The 16,934-nt window shown below is 32.9% G+C and overlaps 1 protein-coding gene across 10 annotated transcripts in view; it reads left to right on the top strand.

The window, feature by feature from the left end:
• The window catches only part of PPFIA2 (PTPRF interacting protein alpha 2), a 463,335-nt gene that overhangs the window by 77,963 nt on the left and 368,438 nt on the right, over nt 1-16,934 (top strand). For 7 of the 10 annotated variants that reach the window (XM_081060602.1, XM_081060606.1, XM_081060596.1 and 4 more), the window contains one exon: nt 553-606. The exons of the other annotated variants lie outside the window; for them this stretch is intronic. In XM_081060602.1, coding sequence (XP_080916728.1) covers nt 553-606 — 54 coding nt within the window. The remainder of the gene's footprint in view (nt 1-552; nt 607-16,934) is intronic. 10 annotated transcript variants of the gene reach the window in all.

Genomic DNA, 16,934 nt, shown 5'->3' with positions numbered 1-16,934 from the left:
AATTATAATCATTACCCAGGTAATGATTACTCTTTGGATACTGACAGGACTAGACATTGATCTGTGTAAAAGAATAGGTTATCTATCCTTATCTTTATATTTTTCATCTTTTATGTATAGTAACAGAGTGGGCTATAAATAATTGAAAAATTTTGGAAGTTCAGTATTTTCCATGGAATTAATATTCTTGCGAATATTATGTTAAATTGCAGTTTCATTAAATTTTCTTTATTATTTTCTGTCCTCACTTCAGCTTCTTAGAGAACAAAACATCTGCTCTCCTACCTAGAGCCATTTTCTTTGCAAATTTCAGGAATAATTAGTCTGTTTGTATTTTTTTTTCTTTTTATTGATTGTACAGAGTTGGAGAGAATATCTAAATTTTTAGATACAGGTTAGTTATATAGCATTTGTATAGCAAGATTACTTAAAAAGAAAACAAAACCAATTTGCCCTAAGTTTGTAGCTTAAAGAAAATATTACTCTGTGGGATTGGGAAATTCTCCATGCCGTTGAGTAGCATTTTACAATCAACACCTCTCCCCTTTTCAGGATATCGAATCCCTAACAGGAGGTCTGACTGGTTCTAAGGGGGCTGATCCACCGGTAAGTTAGCTTCTTCATTAAATTTAACTGTTGACGAATTGAATTATGTACACACCAGATCATCAGATAGTTACTTGTATACAATTTGTCATTTAGGTAGCTTTTTTGAAATATATAGCTATTGCAGTAACTAATATAAAAGGGTGAACTTGTTTTGTCATGTCATTTGGTGTTTTAAAAAGTTTTAATAACTCATAAAATTCATCTCCATATATTGACTCCAAATATAAAATAAATGCTTTCTTAGAATATACAGATACTTTTATGTCCTACTAATGAGCTACTCCAAAAGTTATAATCCTTTGGGACTTGGGAGTTACCACTGTAAGTATGAGTGTATGATTTGGGTTGCAATTCATTTTCTAGTTACTGAGAAAATTTATTTTATCAGCCCATTTAATCAACATTATTGATTCTTGATATTGCTGTTTCTTTCATATTTTATCCAGGAAGCTTCTAGAAAATTAGAGAAAGTGTTCTAAAGTTTTAAACGATTGCCGTTTTTAAGCAATAAGAAGCAATTGATAGTCTAGTATTAGAACATCTTGGTCCTTTATGTGATGTCTCATTTCAGAAAACATTGATTAAAATAATATTCCTGTGATTTCATGTTTGAAGTACAAACATGAATTTGTGCTGTATATCTAAAGTACTAAGATTCAATGTATTTCAACAAATAGTCAATGCATTAATTTTTATCACCATTTGCTTTTTACTTGGCACTGTGTGGTTTAATGTGGAACATATAGAACCCCATGTTATCAATTTTTGGCTATACTTCATCTAGATATCCAGGTGAAGTACATATTATATTAAAACACCAGTGAGACGTTAAAAAGATAACTTTCAACTGTAGCTCTTTCTCTCCTGTCTCCCTCTCATGTGTCTCCTGATCTTATCTAATCTTTATCAAAGTGCTTCAAAAGTAGGCTAAACAACGTATGTTAATCCTTTACCTTCCTTTTATTTTCGCTTTCTGAGTTTATTCATGGATGCAAAACAAAAGTATTGTCTTCAGATAGTTGCTTGTATTTAGTCCCTGAGCTATTACATTGTAGTATAAGACAAGTTGAAATGTAAGTCTGCCCAGGAAGTGCCTTGTGACAGGATTTATGGCCAGTCCTGTAAGTAGTACAGGTGACTGCTTATGTGATGTAATTTCACTGAGTTGCCTGTACAATGTTTGTACATAATATCTAACTTTTATTAGAAAAGTAAATCTATTTCCTTCAAAATAATTTCCTCACCGGTTCACTGATTCCTGAAAGAATTCTACAAGTAGAAATCAGTTGGTTTTAAAAGGATTTATCCCTGAACACCTCTCTTCTACAAGTGGTGATAAAACTCTTACCCATGGTTTACATGTTAAAATAATTTAGTTCATCATGCCCTTTTGAGAAAACATCTTTCCAAATATGAAAGATGGAGTGCACATAAAACCTAGTTATTGAAAGAAGTCCCTTGCAGGGGAAAAAAGTCACAGAAAAAAAAGATGGTGTCCTGAAGTCAGATTTAGTCAACGTCATTCCTGTTAGCTAAAAGTGAAGTGTGTGTGTGTGTGTGTGTGTGTGTGTGTGTTACATATATGTATGTTTGCTTTTTTTTCTCTTTAGACATAATTGATAATATTTTGAAGATAGAGATTCTCTCTTGGCCATGTTCTGCCATGATTATGGGTATTTGTACTGCTACCTACATTTTCTGAAATTTAATGATTGTGCTTACTTTTTAACTTTTTGTAGAGTGGAAAGCATCTTGCAAATTTAAGAGTGCAGAAGAGTTTAGGAAATTGGGCAGGGGAATGGTAAAAGTACACATAAATTTAGTGTCTGCCATTGTTAAAGAGCAATCCGGAGCATATTACCAGGAGCTATGTAATAAAATCATTTTCAGTCTTCTTTAAAGCTTCTATAAAGTAGTCTTAAGTATGAAGGTGAAATGGTAATAGTGTCCTAGGGTTACTTCAGTCATTTAAAAATAAAGCTTTGAATAAAGCTATTGTTTTTGCCTGGGAGTTAGAAAACTGAAAGTCAGATTACATTGTACATAACCTAAATCCATTTGAAGTTTTATGTTATTTTTCTGTCTTTTAAAAAAATGGCTTGTAATAGATCATCTAAGTAATGTTATCAATTATCCATTTCTAAAGTTGTGCCTTTTGTATAAATATTAACTCTATTTCTAAACCCTTTTTGTGATGAAATTTTCATTGGTAAGAAATTCAAAGTCCTATAATTTTCACTCATTGAACAAAATATATAAAATGCTGAATGAATAGTCTCTTATTAGGATGTATGACTGTGGACTCTTCTCTTTGTCAGTATAATAGGAATCTCAGATACATCTTTAAATATAAATGGTGTATTTAAAAATTGCAAAATGTACTGTAAGTAGATATAAATATTATTCTGAAGCATTAGAAAAAGGTGAATTTTGCACTTTTTCAAATAGCAAGCATATATAAATGTGTCAGATTTTGAAAATGTCATTATAAATAAATTTGCATACCTGGCAAGAATAAATTTGAGGAACTCCAGGAATATAGTTTGCGTTAATATTTTTAATAATAATTGCTAACTAGGTATTTTAAAAATTCAAGTAGTGTCAGTTTTTATGCTAATAAATGAAAGAATCATGCATTCATGATTTTCAGGGTCATTTCAAGAAGTTTTATAATGCCTTCCTCATGTAAAGGACTTCAAGAAGCTTGTTTTTTAATTCAGAAACTGAAAATTAGTTGCTGCAGCAAATAAAACTTGCAGGTTTTTCTAAATCATGTAGTTATCACAGAAAATACATTCTATCAGTGAGAAAAATATTACCTGTTAAATGTTAACTTAGAATTATCTTTGAAAAATTATATGAGATATTCCGCATTCTGCATATGTTTTTCATTTACAGAAATTGGATCACAGATTAACCTCTAGTGGAACAACATAGCATATATTTATATGTAAAAATAAAAGGAAAGAACACAGACAATGAAAATCTAAAGGGTAAAATATTATTAACTGGTGCTTTTTAAAAATAAACCATTTTGCCATAGTGTTTTAAATATTAGCAATAGTAAAATGTGAAAAACTTATGAACTATAAGATATTGGGGGTGTCCCAGGTGATCAAATTGTCATTCAGCTTTAGGAAGGCCAGGATATGGTCGAAGTAAGTCAGCTTCAGATAGCCAAGAGGATTTCAGATTCTGAAAAATTAGGGTTCAAAGTATAAACACTCTTATTCAGCTGTACCAGCTGTACCTGGTATCTGGAGAGCTGTGGATATGCAGGTCCAGGTGAAACTAGTAATGTGACAGTTTGTTGTCCTTTCTTGAGCCAGTGAGCCAATGACCTAGAGGTATTGGCCAAACCTTGTCTGGGAGCCAGGATTTGTCCCAAATTGTGGGCTAGGTTTAAGTCTACAGTGGGATTTAGTAGCTCAGTATGGCCACAAATGTTAAGCTTAGTGGTAGACTCAAGCAGACTAACACACACAATGAGGGGACTTTTCTCTTTTTATTTGGGTTTAAGAAACATGCTGATTATTAAGTGACTATTTTCTTACTGTTTCTGATTCATTTTAAGGGTTAATATAGACAAAATATAATAAGCAGTAATGTGGGCCAAATCTTAGACTACATGAAACATATTCCTGAACACCTTGGTCAGATGTGGAAGTGTGCTATTTCAGAGTGCTGTGATTGGTGCTTGCGTCAAGTTCACCTCATTGTCTCATCCAGAACTTACAGCAGGAATGGCACTAGAGGTATTCAGTACTTTCCTTGTTGTTTGTTACCTTGGAGTAATAAGATCTATAAATTTGCTTTCTACACAAGCTAGTACTTTTAGTTGTTCTAAGTTCCTTTATCTGGATGCTAATGGTCCTCTATATTTCTAGAGTGTGATTAAAAAGTGAATCCCTATTTAATTCCTATCCTTGGGTTTGATGTGCACACTGTCCTGAACATTCTCCAGCTCTATTAATTTTTTCCCCACTAAGGAACCAAAATTGTACACTTCGTATTTTGTACTTTCTGTTCTCATTTTAATGGTCTTCCTGATGGTTCTTAGCAATTTGAGTAAACATTCCACAGAATTGAAAACCAATTTAATTTCCTGAGGGTGCTGTTTAAACCAGGTTATATATTTTTAAATTATACAGGATCTTAAAATTTGAAGGTCTCCAAAATTGATTTTATTTTGATTGTTCCAAAACAGCCAATGTTGTACTCATTTGTTCCAAAATATAAGGGAATAAAAAAATGTGAATTTGAATCATGACCTAATTTAATTTATTTCTACCTGAATGTTACATTTCTATATTAGTTACTTTCACTCTTGTCTTCTTTTTTAGTCAGAATTCAGTGTATATTTGAGTGTACATTACGTGCTAGACATTTGGTTAGGTTTTGGAGATACAGTGATAAACAATACACTTTCTCATTTCGGAATTTACAATATAGTGAAGTAGACATGTTGGTAAAAACCAATTACAGTATAAAATAAGCACAGGATGTGGTGAAAGTAAGAGGATTATATAGTTCAACTGGAGGGATTAAAAAGAATCAAGGAATCAAGAATCACGGAAGGTAAATAAAAGGAAATAACTTGTTAATGTAGCATGAGTTGAAGTTTGCCAACTAAGGAAGATGGGGCATGGTATTGTAAGCTGAGGAAGTAGTATCTACATAGGTTTTAAAAAATGAGGAAACAGTGTGGCTAGAGTATGAAATAAGCTAGAGAATAGGAAGTAGTGATGAGACAGAAGGTACAAGTCTGTCAGGGGAAGAAATAAGACGTTTCATGGAAGGAAATTCCTATACTAAGGATCATGAGGACCCACTACAGTTTTTAAACAGAAGATGCATTTAATCAGCTCTTTCCTTTAGAAACATTTTCTTGGTTCTGGTTGGAGAGTGGTTTAGAGAAAAGGATAAATGAAAGATACCCGTAAAAAGGCTCTTGCAATCATTCAAAGCATGATGATGAAAATAATATGGTAACCTTTTTTGGGGGGGTCTGTCCCACTATAGTATAAAATTAATTGAAGGTGATGTCACAGGAGAAAGTCAACATTCTATTTTGAGTAAAAAACTAAATTATTAATATGAGCCTATAGAGTGACAGTGAGAATGGAGAGGGATGGATTGATTCATGAGATATTAAGGACATAGTGAATACACAGAACTGGTAGGTGTTTGGAGGGAGGAGAATAGGACTTATTGAAAAGTCAAGGCTGACTTTTGAACTTTCTGGTTTGGCAATTGAGATAAGAGTCCCATGAGAGAGAATTTTTGGAAGGGAGATAAAGAGTTCAGTTTGGGACACATTGAATTGCACTGAAAGAGTTGGGAATATATAAACAATTTTGGAATTTAACGGTGAGATCTAGTTTATAGCTATTGATTTAGATATATAGAGTAGTTAATTGTGGCTATTGGAGTTGATGAAGTCATTCCCTTGACCTCCCCCAAAAATGTATTCTGAGTGAGAAAATAAGATAATTCAGAATATAGGAGAGTTCTTCCCTGAGGAAGAAAAGCATTAAATAAAGATCAAAGGAAAGGGAAAGATGGGAGGACATGTATGCCTCCTAAAAAGATAAAACAAAGATGGATACAAGGAAGGAATACCTGGAAGATGTGGAATCATGACTGCTGAGATCAGGAGAGGGTGGGGAAAGTGTTTGTTAGCAGTTTCACGGTGTTGAGAGTTCAAGAACAAAGTACCCATTGAAATTTAGCAAGAAGAAGATAAAAGGGTTCTAGGTGAGAGTAATTTTAGTGGAGTAATTCCAGTAGAATCAATTTTCCAGGGCCTGAAAGGTTAAATGAAAGAGTTGGATTCAATGGCTACAGTAAACAATTTCCGAGAGCTGAATTATGAAAGAAGCGGTAAGGGGATTGCAATGGGTGCTGGCTTCTGAGGACAGGAGGAAGGAGGTTGGCTCTAGGCCCTGGCCCCATTCATTGCTGCGATCTGTCGGGTGGGGGGTTCCATGTTTTCGGAATCATGGAGGCACTAATTCCTGTTATCAACAAGTTCCAGGATGCCTTCAACTATATGGGTGCCGCCATCATCCCATCCAGTTGCCTCAGATGGTTGTGGTGGGATCAAAGTGCAGTGGAAAGGCCCCGGTATTCGAAAGCCTCATGGGAAGAACTGCTTCCCAGAGGCACTGTCTTTGTCACCTGAAGACCTCTCATTCTGTAGCTTGTTCATGTTTTACCTGAAGATTAATGGAAACTAACAGGAGAAGAAAATGGTGTTAAAGCAGAAAAATGGAGTAAACTTCTTCACACCGAAAATAATCTTTACGTGGATTTTGATGAAATTTGACAAGAAATTAAAAATGAAAAAGAAAGGATTTCAGGAAGTAAAAAAGGAGTAAGCCTTGAACCAATTCATCTTTAGATTGTTTTCACCTAGCGTTGTCAGTCTGACATTTGTGGTTTTGCCAGTAATGACCAAGGTGTCTATAGGCGATCAACCTAAGTATAATGAGCTTCAAATCAGAGAGCTCATTCTTTGGTTCATCAGTAATTGAAATATCCTTATGCTCATTGTCACTGCTGCTAATAACAGATACGGCAACATCAGAGCCACTTAAAGTTTCCAGAGATGCAGATCCCTAACTGTAGTCACTAAACTTGATCTCTAGGATGGGGGTACTGAAGCCATGGATATATTAATGGGAAGGTTTATACCAGTCCAACTTGGAATAATTGGAGTAGTTAATAGCAGCCAGCTAGATATTAACAATAAGAAGAGTGTAACTGATTCAACCCTGATGAATAGGCTTTCCTTCAAAAGAAATACCCATCTCTGGCTAATAGAAATGGGAAAAAGTGCCTTGTTAGGACTGTAAATAGGTTACTGATGCATCCCATCAAGGACTGCTTACCAGAGTTGAAAACAAGAATGAATGTTCTAGCTGCTCACGATCAGTCTCTTCTAAATAGTTATGGTGAACCTGTGGATCCTTTCCTAGTTCATTCCACTCAGTTGTACCGACACTCTAGCTATTTCTTTACCCAGACAAGAACTTATTATTGTTTCTGCTTGCTGTGTTCTCTCCAGGTACTCCCATGGCTTATTCTCTCACTTTCTTTAGTTCTCAGTTCAAATGCTTCTTTAACAGAGAGATCATCCATGAACAACCCATATTTTTTCCCTTCTTTTGTGTGTTTAATGTTTGTTTTCTTGTTCTAGATTATAAACTCCCTATGGTTAGGGGCTTTGTCTCTTTTGTTCACTATTCTTTCCAAGGGTCTAGAATAATACCTGTCTTAAGAGTTCCTCAGTATATATTTGCTGAATGAATGAATGAGAATAAATGTTCTTAACCACATGATATGTAGGATCACATTTGTGCACTTAAAATGATACCAGTAGTAGAACACTGCATGAAGAAAGAGATTGAAGCTGTTATAATAATTCTGGAATGAGATTACATAGATGTACTTCAGCTATGGTAGTAGTACTGTAGTACCGTTTCCCTGAAAATAAGACCTAGCCAGACCATCAGCTCTAATGCATCTTTTGGAGCAAAAATTAATCTAAGACCGGGTATAATATAATGTAATGTAATGTAATATAATATAACATATAATATAATATAATATAATATAATATAATGTAATGTAATATAATGTAATATAATATAATATAAAAAAACTGGGTCTTATATAAGACCGGGTCTTATATTAGTTTTTGCTCCAAAAGATGCATTAGAGCTGATGGTCCAGTTAGGTCTTATTTTCAGGGAAACCCAGTAGTAAGAATTAAAATGGCAGAGAAAAAAATCTTAACAAAAACAGCATTAAAAGAATCTTACAGTGATGTAATAGTTAGGATTCAAAGATAACTTCAAATATGGGCCTCTGGGGAAAAAAACCAGTGATATAAAATCAGAAGGATATAGTTTGGATGTTGTATATCTCACTTGTTTATCATGTTTAACATTACTAGATATAAGCCCCTTGAAAGCTGTCTGATTTATAGTCGCACCCTCAATGCTCTGAAAAATGCCTGGCACATAGTAGGCCTTTAGTAAATATTTAATGAGCAAATGAATGAACCAGGAATGATGATACTGATAGATGTTAGATGGAAAAAAAAATGTGAACAAGGTATTGCAAACATCAACAAATAAGAGAGTAAAAAATGTGTACTGGAACTTTGTTGATTCAGAATTTTATATAAAGGCTCAAAGCGTAGTACCACTGGTAATTAGTATCTATACTCTCTATGGAGAAGTGCTACACATACTCTCCACAGACTTACTAACTGATAACTGCAACAGTGTCAGTCATGCCAGTGTGAATCATCCCCTTTAGATTCTCTAAAAGAAGACCGAAAAGGACTCAGCTGGTAGGAAGTGCTGCAGGAGTATTACTTGTGAAGGAGAAAAGGGTGTGCTTCTCCACAGCCCAATGAGGGTGGACCTAAAGCGATGACTGGTAGAAGGAGGCAGTGTTAGCTCTGTGTTTGGATATTTTTTCAACAGCTATATCAGCACGTGAGTCCATGAAATAGACGTAAGAAGAAATTAATGTGTATCCCCTGGGTTTGGGGACAAGCACAAAACTGAAGCAGATGTTTGTTTCCTATAGACCAGTGTGGATAGGGGATAGGGAAGAAAGAAATCAACAACTTTATGTCAATTAATTAATTTATTACCATTTTAACTTGTCAGAATAGGTACTTCAGATATTGGCGGCATGAATATTTAGTCAAAATGATGAAAGATATTTCTTATGCAGGAATTTTATAATGAGAAATCTAATACTTAGTATATTTAGTAACAAAATATCTCCATGTTAGGTATTTTCTTATTAATGCATTACTCATTAGAGTTATTTATGCACCTACATTTCAACACAAACTGCTTAATTGGAGGGCACGTTAGAATGCGTTTTTCCATTTTCAAAAGTTTAAATTATGTTAAATATGAAAGTGAGCAGAGATACGAATCATAGGCTAACACCTGAAATTTGGGTTTAGAATAACACTATATGTGGCAAGCATTTTTGAGATCGCTCAGCATATTGTTTCACCGATGGTTAATGTGGTAGGAAACATTTTAGAAATGATTTTTCCAGTATTGGTCAAGTTATTTGGGAAGCTTAGAGTAATAAAACAGCTCTTTATTAGAAATAGATTCTTATTTGTAACTTACTGTTAATTTGTAGTCAATCTATAAGAATAAAGATACTTGAAATTTTTTTGAGGGGAAACCAATATGTTAATGAAAAAGGACAAATAAGTAAAATAAATCAGGAACTTACAAAGTTATATTGCACAGCTCTATTATTTTTGCTAATAATAATAAAACATTGAAATGCACATTGAAATACATTATTCATTAAAATAATAAATTTTCTGATCATATAATTTTAAGTTCAATATGAATTATTTTTATTTATATCCCTTTGCTCCCCAAAATACCTATCATAATTCTGTCCAAAATAATAATAATTTCAACTACAGACATTGTACATACTTGTATTATGTTCTTTTTTCCCTACCTTCTATTCTATTTCTGTTTAATTTTATTACACATAAATTTATTTGCGTATATGTGTATATATTTATATATAGCATATGTAAATATAAATATATATAAAATATATGTACAACTACGTACATCTCCTTTTACAAAGTACAGGACAGATTTTTTTTAGTCTCTTAAATCCTTGACTAAACAAAAGGGTGGTACCTAATTAGACTGTTCTTATCTAACACAATAAAGTGAAATTTTTTATTCTTGATCAAAGATACATACAATTTAGGATGTTTATCTGAAAAGACAGATGAATACAGCTTTATACATATAATTGCTCATTAAAATATGAAAATGTAAAGTAAAACTAAGGTTTTTTTTTTTTAAATAGATTTGTAGTGTCTCTTGTATACTTTGTACTCTTCTGGGAACTTTAGAAAAAATAAAAGGTGACTCAGTACTATAGATTTTTGCACTCTAATTCGCAATTGTTTTTTTTAAAACCATGATTTATAAGTGTAAATAAGGGTATATAGATAAATAATTTTGTGTTATATGGAAATAATGATAATAAATGTGTTTTAAGGAATTTTATTTTTATTTTTTGGGACAACTTATTTTGAGAGGTAAATGTTGAACCAGGTTTTGAAGAGCTAATTTACATCAAATTAAAATCTTTGTTCTCAGTGGAAGGAAATCAAGGGTCTTTCTTTCCTTGGTATTCAAAAGCAGTCCATTCTATAAGCTTTAGCAACTAATACAGTTTGCCACTGTAAAGCTTGTCAAAGTTATTTAGACTATAAAATTAAAACTGGTTCTTATATATCTTTTTAGAAGTATATATTGGTTACTTTTTTCAGGAAACCCCAGACACCTTCCATGTGTTCGTACAGCTTAGCAACTAAATTCCTATTCAACCTCAATGAGATTAGGCTACTGGCTGATGATGCTTGCCTGGCCATTCCAGGAAAGAGCTATGGTTGCATTCAGCTGGCTCTCTAAGAAAGAGTGTCTGATGGGCAATTCCAGCATCACCTCAGGCAACAGGACTTGCACAGATGCTGGGCTGCTACTGTTGTTTCTCCAGGGAACCCAGTGAGATGATTCTCTCTCTATCTCCTTTGGCAAGATGAGGAAGTTTTCTGAGGGTTTTCCTCTTTTCACAATTAGTATTCATCATAGGTTCGCTGGATAAGAAACTACAATCTTCTTTGGCTAGAGATCTTCCCTTTTCCCCTCATCTGGCTTCCAGAGGAGGCTGTATTAGGGCTTCCTTGCTTTCTATCTCTCCCGAGGAACTTGTGTCTCTTTTTCAAATGCATAGTCAGAGAAACATGAAGCAGCAAAATGTAAATGCTTGAAATTGCATGCATATCATTTTTTCACTTAATATTAATTATGATGACTATAGACACTTTAAAAAAGAATCTGATTATCTAAAGCTGAGATTCTGCAGAATTCTTACTTTCAGTTAAAATCTGTTTATTCAAGAACACTACATAATAAGCATATGCCTTAAAGATTTTATGATAGGCTATTCAATTATTTTTCAAAAAGATATTTGAAGCTATTGAAGTATTTTAGAAAATTATACATATTGTAAAGAAGTGGAAGAATTATAATACTAAAAATTTAATATTTGAAAAAAGAGTTCACCAAGGTCCTCTGAAAGTTGCTAAATCATTTCCTGGATACAACACATTTTCCAGATACTCTAATATTTTCCTCATAGAAACCTTTTATGTTTTTATTGAACTATATTGAAAAGTTTTGTAATGCTAGTTATTTTCTCTACTTTTCCTTTCCTTTATCACAGATTAAAATGGGTAATGTACGTGAATTACTGTTTTTCTTTTACAGACAACTCTTTCTACAAAACTGTTTTAAAAATCTTGTTCGTATACCTATCCAGAAAAACTGGGTTTCATTTAATTTATATTACATCTATAAGGCCAATAAATTAACTAAAATTTGACATTATAAGCAACATCATTATTCTAACTTTTAAATAAAGGTATATAAGTAATTGCATTAAATATAAATAGAAATAATGGTCAATGTGAAATAAAGATTGAATGAATGAATTTGTAAAAACTATGTTTAGTTTATAAAAGAAAGCTAACATATGAGAATAAAGAAAGGTTGCAGCTAAAATGATAGGAAAAACATACCATATAATACTACGTTAAAACAAAAAAAAAACAAAAACGTGTTTGGCAACATTAATATCAGGAAGTATGAGTATAGTCATTCAGGGAAAACAGAAACAACATAAAAAATTAAATATGAAAAAGAGATACTTAAATATAAAAATTGGTATACCACAGAGATAGAAATTTTAAATGTTTATGCACCTAATAACAAAAACTTAAAATATAGAAAATAAAAATAACAGAAATAAAAAGAGAATAAAAATGCTCTCAGTCATGGTGGAACATGTTAATACTTCTCACAGTACCTGACTGAACAAGGAAATAAATTTTATAAAATGATAATTTGAGCATGTAATAAACAAGCTTGTCTTCAGTGATATATAGAAAATACTATACTTTATTTCCTAAAACTGACCACTTTGAGCCACATAGGAAGATTCAACAAATTTCAAAGAACTGAAATCATGCAGAATATATTTTCTTACAATAGCAGAATTCAGCTAGAAATTAATGCAAAAAATGAAATACAAAAATCTATAAATAGAAATTTTTTGGAAAATATGGCATATACTTTTCATTAACTCATAAGTCAGAGAAGACTTCCAAATAAAAATAAGAAAACAAATTGAATTCCATGATATTGAAATACTACATATTGAAACATGTACCAGACAGTTAAAGACCCACTTAGACAAAAATTTATAGCATTAATATGTATATTAGAAAAAAATAAAGGCTAAGAACAGATGATGTAAGCATTAATTTTAAGAACCTAGGAAGTAAAAGAGCAAATAAAACCTAGGGTATATAGAAAGTGGGAAATAATGAATCTAGTAGTAAAAATTAATAAACTAGAAATATTTAATACAGAGCATAAACAAATCTAAAAGTTAGTTTTCTAAAAATCTGACAATTCTGTAGTGGTTTGTTAAAATAAACAAGTGAGACAATACAAATGCATTAAAATAATAAGATAATTTGAACTCAATTTATGCTGATGAATTTAAAACTGTAGATTACATAGAGAAATTCCTTGGAAGACACACCTTAACCAAGTTAACACAAGAAATAATAAATGCAAATAATATGTCACAATAAAAACATGGAATCTTCAATAAAATTTTTCTCACAAAGGAAACTCCAGGACTAGATGACTTCCAGTACCAGCAAATTCTACAATCATTTAAGGAAGGAATTATACCAACTATTAAAATCTCTAAAAGACAGTTAGAAACAAGAAGTGTATTATGAGGTGTATTAGTTTTCTATTGCTCTGTAACAAATTACCACAACTTTTGAGGCTTAAAGCAACACACTTAGTATTTCAGTTTCTGTGTGTCAGGAATCTGGGAGTAACTTAGATGGGTTTATTCAACTTAGAAATCCTTTATTCAGGGTTTAATTGGCTGCAATCAAGGTGTAGGCCAGGCTGCATTTTGATCCTGAGCTTAGGGTCTTCTTCCAAACTCACATGATTGCTGGTATATAATATATGGGGGAGTGCCAAAAAATAGGGTGTCAAAAATATGTATACAAGTGAACACTTTGGTCAACATTGCTCAAGCAGTAGTTCGCTGTAATCAGAAGTGTCTGGACGTTGATGGTAACCACTCTGAGCACCTCTTGTAATTGCAGAAGTCAAACGTGACTTGTATTCATCTTTTGTTATTAGTATATGTTGAGTATTACAATTTTAATATAATTTTCCTTTCTTAAAATTTTCCTTTCTATATATTTTTTGGTTCTCTCTCTCTATGTTGTGTGTATATATATATATGTATACACACACACATATATGTATATATACATATATATAAACACACACATGTATACACATATATGTATATATATATATATAACATATCACATGTATGTGAACTGTGTCTATGAGTATGTGTACACACATACCGTGTTTCCCCAAAAATAAGACCTAGCTGGACAATCAGCTCTAATGCATCTTTTGGAGCAAAAATTAATATAAGACCCAGTCTTATTTTACTATAAGACCAGGTATAATTTATAATATAATATAATATAATATAATATAATATAATGTAATATGGGGTCTTATATTAATTTTTGTTTCAAAAGACACATTAGAGCTGATTGTCCAGCTAGGTCTTATTTTCGGGGAAACACGGTATGTATACATGCATATGTAATGATGGGAATGACATCCTGTTACCTTTCCCATCTACTATTTAGTTAGAAGCAAATCACATGCACATGGAGACTACGCAAGGGTCTGGTTTGTCTGCCACATGAGGCCGGAAAAATCTTAAAACAAAGCCTGAAATACTAACCTAAAATTTTAGCTAATGAAATAAAGCAGTAATAAGGATATGACAACAGTACCTAGGTGGGTTTTTTCCAGAAATGCAAGGTTAGTTTAATGTTCACACGTCAATGAATGTAAGTCATCATGTTAATTAATAGGGAAAAAAATCATATGATCATCCACATAGATACAGACAAAGTACAGATGAAAATTCAGCATTTGTTTATAATGGTATACTTTTATAGAATTATCACATAATTATTAAAATTACGTAATGATTTAACATCATTATATATTAATATAATAATTATTTTAATGTTAAACTTTCCGCGTTCTAGAAATATAAGTGAACTGCCTTACTAGTCAACATTATTTTAGTCAAAAATTATTTTGTCATTATTTTAGTCAAATATTTTTTGTTTTAAAATTTTATTGGGGAATATTAGGGAACAGGGTGTTTTTCCAAGGCCCATCAGCTCCAATTCAAGTCGTTGTCCTTCAGTCTAGTTGTGGAGTCACAGCTCAGCTACAAGTCCAGTCTCTGTTTTCAATCTTTAATTGCAGGCGGCGCAGCCCACCATCCCATGTGGGAATTGAACCAGCAACCTTGTTGTTAAGAACTCGTAACTCTAACCAACTGAGACACCCGGCTGACCCACTGGTAGCTCGGCAGCAGTTCATTGTCTTCAATCTAGTTGTGGAGGGCGCAGCTCAGTGGCCCATGTGGGAATCGAACTGGCAACCCTCTTGTGAAGAGCTTGCACTCTAACCAGCTGAGACATCCAGCCACCCTAGTCAAATATTTTTTGAGTAATATTTACCAGAAACTCAACTGTTTTTCTTGTTCATGTGCACTCACGAGAATCTCTTCCTTTAAAATATTGGCAGCTCTCCATATGCTTTCACTATATAGAGAAAGTACTGTATAGTTTTTAGAATAATTATACATCAAAGGTATATATTAAGTACTCTACACTTATCAAGATACATGACTGGGTTTATTTTTATTTAGTAATATATTTTTCTCTCACATTTCCTTCTTTATTTCCTTCCTTTTCATTTAACTAAACACAGTAGCTGTTCCAGATCTTTCCATATTTAACAGCTGGAGTTGTATCCAATTTAAAAAATAATATAATCACTCCCTTTTAATAGATAGATCTTATGAACTTATTTTTTGGCTAACCATACAAAATTAATGAAATGAAAAATATTTAATGAAATGTGACTTTCACAGTAGTTTGAATTTTTTAAGTGAAAAGAAGAGGAATTATTAAAAGTGGATTATGTAATATACTTCCCACAGAGAATTAGGAATATGAATATTTTTGCAAACGTGAATGTATGAGTTGTGATCAAGCAATACGGTGAATGTTTAAATAAAAAAAAATTATTACAATAAAAGACACATTGCCATTAATCTCCCTCAAAATACTCCCTCTTGCTTCAAACACACTTACTCCATCCTTCTTGCCACTATCTGAAGCAGTTCTGGAAGTCCTCTTTCATGCCTGTCTTTAGTTGCATTGTCGTAGCTGCCTTAATGTCCTGGATCAATTCAAAATATTTACCTTTCATGGTCATTGTGACTTTGGGGAAGAGTGAGAGTCACATGGTAACAGATCCAGTGAATAAGATGGATGAGAACACACCATAATGTCTTCATTTGACAGAAATTGTCATACCTGAAGTGATGTGTGACACGGAGCCTTTCTGTTGTGATCAAACAATAAGGTGAATGGTGCTGCTGAGTGCCATCCAACAGAAAGGCAGGGATCTTCAATATGGGAAGCGGTGAGTGGAATCAATAACAGTGTGGGACAAGTTTCAACTTGTTCAGTGCAGTCAGTCGGGTCTGAGCTTTGGTTGAGAGAAGGTGTGTTTTGTTGTGTTGTAAATCATCCTCCATCATGACAGCACTCTGTGTCAGATGCTTCTTGTATACAGCAATTTCCGTCACATAAAAACATTACAGTATGCCCTCATTCACCATATTTACTGGATCTGGCACTGTGTGACTTCTGGCTCTTCCCCAATGTCAAAATGATTCAGGACATCAAGGCAACCATGACAGCACAACTAAAGACACTCACAAAAGAGGACATCCAGAACTGTTTCAGAAAGTGGCAAGAAAGATGGAAAAGCATGTTCGAAGCAAGGGGGGTTAATGACAATGTGTCTTTTACTGTAATAAATCTTTTTTAATTTGAACATTCAAAGTATTGCTTGATCACACCTCATATTTATACATATTTAAAATTGTGATGTTAAAGAGGTGTTACATTCATTGTAGAGAAAGATAACTTTGACAAGCTTTGCAGTGGCAAACTGTATTAGTTGCTAAAGCTTATAGAATGGACTACTTTTGAATACCAAAGAAAGAAAGACCCTTGATTTCCT

Source organism: Rhinolophus hipposideros (assembly GCF_964194185.1).
Source record: "Rhinolophus hipposideros genome assembly, chromosome: 9".
Taxonomy (NCBI): domain Eukaryota; kingdom Metazoa; phylum Chordata; class Mammalia; order Chiroptera; family Rhinolophidae; genus Rhinolophus; species Rhinolophus hipposideros.
The sequence above is the reverse complement of the archived record's forward strand: the minus strand, read 5'-3'. Positions and strand labels throughout refer to the sequence as shown.